Consider the following 6,872-nt stretch of genomic DNA (forward strand, 5'->3'; position numbering starts at 1 on the left):
GTAATTTATAAAGATAATTATATTTAATTGTTTGGGAATTTTGACAGATTTTAGGATATCAGGCCAAGTGGTTTCCATGAGTTTGAAGCAATTTACGGACCTCATGCTTATGTAGTCAATATAGACTCTAAGGTTCCGTTTGTTTTTTCGAAGCGAAAATGCTTAAAGCCTGCGGACCACCTCTGTAACCCTCTATAGTAAAAGAGGGGACCTAACGGCTGCAACATGTAATAAAAAGTCTGTTTGTTTTTTAACATCTGCAGAATGCTACAATAAGTTAAAGTAAAGTATGAAGAAGTTTGAAGCAGATGGTTAAGTGTTGCGTCACGAAGCACAAACGCACCAGTTTTTAAGTCAGAAGTCTTCTGAAAAATAAACAGCTGTGAAGGACCAAGTATTTCTCGTGTGCTGCGCGGCGCAACAATAAGTGGTCAGAAGTGGTTTTTGAGAAAAAAACAAACAACACCTAAGACATACACGTGTAGGAAGTATACCATGTGTATATGGAATTGGTGCATTTTTTTATTTGAACCACAATGTGAATGAATATGTAGCTACAATGAATATGTTTTTAAATGCATGCAGGTAGTGCAAATAATAGACATGTACTTCCATGTTGGTCATTTAAATGCAATTAATAAGCTTGTATATACATGTTGTAGCTATGGATTGAAGCCAATGAATGGCATTTGATGTGGTTTACTACTTCATACATTCCACCTTTACCTCCGAAAAGCATACATTAAAAGGAAAAGACATCCATCTAATTAGAAAGACAAAACTACACAAATGGTCCCTGTGGTTAGCTGAAAATTGCCACTTTGGTCCAAAAAATTTGGACTAGCACCAGAAGTCCAAACTTTTCATTTTGTTGCTAGTTTAGTCCAATTTTTTTGAAACTTTTTATAATGACGAAATTACCCCTTATTATTTTATTTTATATTTTTCTTTTATTACAACAATTAAAAATAAACACAAAAGTAACTCTCTCTCTCTCTCTCTCTCTCCCCCCCAAAAAAAAACCCATCTTGATCATTATGATTTTCAGAAAAATGTAACATCACCACCACCATATGATGAAGATTTGAACTAGATTCATATTATCTCTATCTCTCTCTCCCTGATTCATACACATACAAACAAGGCTGGACAAGATGAATATTTAGGAACCAGATGAAGATGAGGAAATCAAGAGAAATATGAAGATGAAGATCTTGTGTTCATCTCATAGCTAATACACAAATGCAAGAATTTAGGGGAAAGAAATCGATTTCTTTCCTTGAAACACGAACAAACATATACATTCCAGAAATCGATACCGTGCCTTCAAATCTGGTTTCGGCTTCAAATCTCGATTGTAGAGATGAATTTTGATTAGGGTTAGAGATAGATTCGACGACATCACCGTTTGAAACCCTAGCGTTCGTCAGAATGCCGACGGCTGTTGATTGCTAGAGTTTTCTAGGCAGTGATGACTAATTGCTAATCCAGATCTTGAACAAAAACCCTAATTGACAGCTTGACTCAGAAAACGAAAATGGGGAAGGTGGCAATCAGGTTTCGACCGAGAATCTGGGGATCTTTTTGTCGATTATGTGTCATTTTCAGATCGGAGGATTTCTTTGTCTTCGCCTGAAAATCAAGGGTATTCAGATTAGAAGTTTCTAGGAGACTGGTTCCTGATGGTAGTGCTTGTGGTGCTCTTATATTTTGGTGGTTTTCTTTTCTGGTGAAGACGAACACTCTTTCATTCCTTTCTCCCTTCTATTGAAATCGAAGACTTAAGTATACACCATTTTATTATGCTTAAACTGAAGTCCAATTTTGAGAAGTTCATTCAAAACATTGATTATCTTCAGAAATCAACAGCCCTTTCATTCATCCATTCATACAAGATCGAGAGAGAGAGAGAGAGAGAGAGAGAGAGAGAGAGAGAGAGAGAGAGAGAGAGAGAGAGATTTTCTATTATAAAAATAAAATATAAAGGAAAATTTTTCTTTTTTATTTTTCTTTTAATTAGAAAAGCATTTAAATAAATTAAAAATAATGAAAAAGAAAAAAGTAAGGGTAAAATCGTCATTATAAAAAAGTTCAAAGCAAAATGTACCAAACTCGCAACAAAATGAAAAGTTTGGACTTTTGGTGCTAGTCCAAACTTTTTGGATCAAAATGACAATTTTCAGCTAACCACAGGGACCATTTGTGCAGTTTTGTCAATTAGAAAATAGGCCAAAGATTACCAAGAATGAGTGCTTATGACCTGTAGCATTTGCAAAGCCGGGGGTCATAACAAATCAAAATGTCCAAAAAAGGAAAATGACCTATCCTACTCGTTAATCCCGCTGAAAAATATTAGTTAATGCAAGTTTTTCATATTTAGGTACTTCAAATGTCAAGACCAAAAAGAAGCTTAAACCTAATCCCGCTGAAAAATATTAATTAATGCAAGTTTTTCATATTTAGGTACTTCAAATGTCAAGACCAAAAAGAAGGTTAAAGCCTTAAACCTAGAAAGAAGAAGATTATGCAAGTTTTTCATATTTAGGCCAAAGTTTTTCATATTTACCTTTTGATAGCATTAATTTAGTTTAATGGTATTTTTAAAACAGTTTCCATAGTTTGTTCATTTTCCCAACATCGAAATACATCATGTCCCATTCAACCTGTTGCACCAGGATTTTTTGTTATGGGTAAATCCCCATCGTAACTGCATCTCGGAATATCTGGATTTCTCACCACCCGTGGCCCTACTGGCACCTTCTTAGTCTTCGGACGAATATCCTGCAACAAATTCAAAGAAGATCACTTCCTGATTATGTCATTTCTACATGATTATTATCAGGTATGTCGAAGTTCAGATGCAAGTAAAGTACCTGATCAAAAATAGCAGTTGGAATCGCAAGAGTAGCAACAGCATTTGGAGCGTCCACAATTCCCGAAATCCTTCCTTCGCATGGACAACACGACAGTAGAAGATAAACCTAAAATCCACCATGAATTCAAATCATATCATCACAGTGTTTGCGATTATCTTCAAGGAATTTGAATTTCACCTGTTCTTTCGAGTACCCAAATTTGGAGAGATAATCGATCGCGTTCAGAACTGCACGCTTATAAGCAACACTCGCATCCAGGTAATGTTGTCTTCCACTTTCATCAACGCTTATTCCTTCAAATACAAGCCATTCTGAGAATCTAGGCTCCATTGGTCCGATCTCGAAAATAGGGTTTACATGAAGAGGAGTAGGTCCCATTGGAGTTAGGTATTCTTTCATCCCCCCTCGTATTATCTCACACCTAATAACCAGTTAAAATTAGAACAAAGTTTATCAATGGCGGTTTATGAGATTTGAGATAGATGATTGTACTTGAGCTCAAGGAATCCACTCATCTCAATCGCCCCACAAAACGAAACTTCACCATCGCCTTGTGAGAAGTGCATATCACCTGTACTAAAGTTAGCACCTTCAACAAACACTGGAAGGTAAATTTTTGAACCTCTACTAAGATTCTTAATGTCACAGTTTCCTCCATTTTCTCTTCCTGGAATCGTTCTTGCAGCTTCATTGGCAATCTTCTCCCATTCTTGAGTTCCTTCTGGAATCTATACAGGTCTCAATTAGTAAACATTTTCTCTACTCGTAGTAGTGATTACATTACATTACACTATTCCAGTACCTTGCCAAGAAGACAGCCTTTTGTTAATGGGAGATTCGCCAATGGCCTTGAATGTAAAACTTCACATAACTTTAATGATTTTAGACCATTTTCTTCAAGCTCTCTCTCCCTTTCGTTCCATATATTAAGAAGTTCCATTGAAGGCGCAGTTCCAATTATTCCAGGGTGTGTTATACCCGGAAAACGTACACCAGGTATATGAGGAGAGTAAGCATATATTCCTTCAAAATACCAAATTGCTTTCGTGGCACAAGGGAAATGATCAGTGAGAAACCCGCCACCGTTTTCTCTGTCAAAAATCGCCGTAAACCCCCATTCATCGCCGGGAAGAGGACCTAAATTGCATATCTCAACCACAAGAAGATCCCCTGGTTTAGCCGCTTCTCCTTCCTCATCAACAACCCTAATCGGCCCACTCAGATAATGCACCTGAAAATCGATTTTATTTATCAAATCATATTTACATACAGAATCTATGAAACTAATAAATTATTATGATTCATACAGTTCCCGAGAGTTGACTTATCTTATAAATTAATTCCATACAAATTCTCTACACTTACAGTCGAAAGGTCTAAGTGTTTAACATCACTAGCGGAATTGTCATCTTTTATAGCACCTGCGGTCCAGTCCACCATCTCCACCCTGAAAACTTCTCCGGTCTTAACGGCGGCAACCGGTGGTATCTCAGGGTGCCAACGATTATGTAATGGTAGCTTTTGCTCCCATGGCTTCTTTTTTAGGTCAATAGGTACCACTAGTTTTGGTGTTCTAGGAGCCATAGATGAATTTTTTGTGAATTGTGACTATGTGTAATGTGTCTGTGTGTAAGTAAGAAACTAAAGAACTAAGAAGATATGATAATGATAATATGATAATATGATAATCGTTTTCAGGGAGACGTTGACTCCATTTTGGGCTTAATTGTTAATTGGGTTATTGGGCCTAATTGTGATTGGTTGAAATTGAACGGATTTAAAAGCATGATGACTCACAACAGACTGATCGGAGTATTTGATGTCTTCGGCTGTGTATTCTTTGGTGATACCACCACCGGAAAAGTCCACCATTTCTACCCGGAAAACCTCCCCGACAGTGACCTGAGCCACCGGTGGTATGTCGGGGTGCCACCGGTTGTGAAGGGGGAGCTTCTGTTGTCGTGGTTTCTTGGTGACGTCAATTGGCACCACGAGTCTTGAACCATGTTGAGCCATTTGATGATTAAACCTCTAGTCTAGTCTGGTGATAATGGTTGTCAATGTTTATTTGAGAGAAAGAAGACATCTTGGAGTTGAAAACTGTTTTGGACATCGTTTTCAATTGGGGAAATTGGTTGGCTGCCGTTAATTGGTTGTGGTAGGAGTGGATGAATAGGAGAATTGATTGAGATGATGGACCATCTAATTATACATGAAGATAATCTCAAATCAATAGTAGGAAAGTGGAAGCTAGACTTGGAAATAGTACTCTCTTAGTTTTACCTTTAGAAATGTAAGGTTGGATCAGTAAATATAGTTTAAGGAATGTATGTATTTGATTACTAGTGTAATGGTGATTTTTATTTTTACTTTTGATATCGGCGGTTATCTTATTGTAATTGGAATTTATATGAATGACAAAATTGATCAAGTTGTGATGTAATAAAAGTTGGGTGTTGTGGCGTGCATATTTGCATATGTGAATTTAATATCGAACACAACAAAAGGCAAAGGTCCAGAAGGTCACACCTTTACAGGGTTGAGGAGTTGATACTAAGTGCTCGCTTGTTTTTTTGTCAAAAAGACTTTTCAGGGCTTACATCTACGGACGGGTAAATGTTTACTAAAAAGACTGTTTGATTTTTGGAAGACAAAAGAAGTTAAAAAGACTTTTTCATATCTTTTCTGGAAAGACCTAAAAACGCCTCTTCTAATTGGTGAATACATTTATCTTTTTTCTCATCGTCTCCATACGCTTTTCCCCTTTCACTTGAAATTACACCCTCCCACCGGCGATCTCTACGTACCATCCATACCTCCGGCCAACGCCAGTCCTTGCTCTGCCTACGGCGCTCCTCGCTCGTCCTCCATCGCTCCACATCGTCATCGCCACCGCCGACTCATCAGGTATGTTCCATTCTGTCCCTTTTCGTTCTCCTCTCTCGTTTATCTTATCTCCTTCTCATCTTGTATTGTTAGTTTAGACTCCATTAATGGTGAAATCCCATCCACGATTTTGTCAATTAAAAACCTTCTATGTTGTTGATTTCTCGGATAACTTTTATTTATCTCTTTGATTTTGTTCCGTTTTGTACTATAATCAAACTACTTTTTGTTCATCTAAGCTTTATCTATTCCTCTCTTGTGATTTTTTTTAGTTTAAGATGTAACTTAGTTCTTCATTTTTCTTGTTTTCAGTTCTGTTTTCTGACAGTGGGTGTCGATTTGTAACATTATTTCTTGGGAATTTTGTACATGCTTGAGTTTAATCTGTTTAGTCACTCTTCATTCTCGTTTCTCTTTTCTTATCTCCCTCTCAACTTGTATTATTACTTTAAACTCCATTAATGGTGAAACTCATCAACCATTTTGTCGAATAACTTCTTGTTGTTGATTTCTCAAATAACTTCTTGTTAATCTGTTTGATTTTGTTTTGTTTTCTACCTGATCTAATTGATTATGCTTTTCTTAAGATGTAATTTTCATGTTGTTTACTGCTCTTATACCAGACAATTATTAGTTGTTTCTTGTTTGAACAAGTAATTTTCCTGTTTCTTGTTTGAAATCCATTTGACACCAAATTTGGCCATCAGGGGTATTGTTGTCCAAAATATGTAGTGTCCTTTTTGTAATTCAGTTGATGATTTATGTTTGATTCTTTGTTAATTTTGATAAAACTGGTTATACCATCATAAATGGTTTTTACTTTCATTCAATAATTTGTTATATATTTTTTTGGATTCATTGTCTATAGCAACACTTCATAGAGGATATAAACAATAATTGAACAAGTAATCTGCAAAAACTCAAAAGGGTAGCTTTGTGTTTTTTGAAAAGTTAATGTGATTGTGAGACAACTTGCATTTTTTTTTAAAGAGAAGGAAAAACTCACAGACTTTAGAGTTTCTCTTTAAACTGCTTAGTTTCAAACTACATGTTTCTAGTTTGAAACTCTTTAGTATAATGCTTTTATTCATTACATGCTTTTAGTGTAGT

The 6,872-nt window shown here is 36.2% G+C and overlaps 1 protein-coding gene across 2 annotated transcripts; it reads right to left on the minus strand.

Moving 5' to 3' along the window:
• Positions 1–2,552: 2,552 nt before the first annotated feature.
• LOC145087482 (uncharacterized) lies at positions 2,553–5,062 on the minus strand. 2 transcript variants are annotated; one of them, XM_079025436.1, is made up of 6 exons: positions 4,674–5,062; positions 3,679–4,107; positions 3,369–3,604; positions 3,054–3,297; positions 2,874–2,981; positions 2,553–2,781 (listed from the first exon to the last, which is right to left on the minus strand). In XM_079025436.1, the coding sequence occupies exons 1-6, from the start codon at positions 4,890–4,892 to the stop codon at positions 2,659–2,661; spliced, it is 1,359 nt and encodes a 452-aa protein (XP_078881562.1). In that variant the 5' UTR covers positions 4,893–5,062; the 3' UTR covers positions 2,553–2,658. The 2 variants fall into 2 exon arrangements, with proteins under 2 accessions (XP_078881562.1, XP_078881563.1); XM_079025437.1 differs by lacking the exon at positions 4,674–5,062 and adding an exon at positions 4,242–4,606.
• Positions 5,063–6,872: the final 1,810 nt, after the last annotated feature.

This window comes from Lactuca serriola, chromosome 2 (genome assembly GCF_051521515.1).
Source record: "Lactuca serriola cultivar US96UC23 chromosome 2, Lser_US96UC23_V15, whole genome shotgun sequence".
In the NCBI taxonomy this organism is placed as follows: domain Eukaryota; kingdom Viridiplantae; phylum Streptophyta; class Magnoliopsida; order Asterales; family Asteraceae; genus Lactuca; species Lactuca serriola.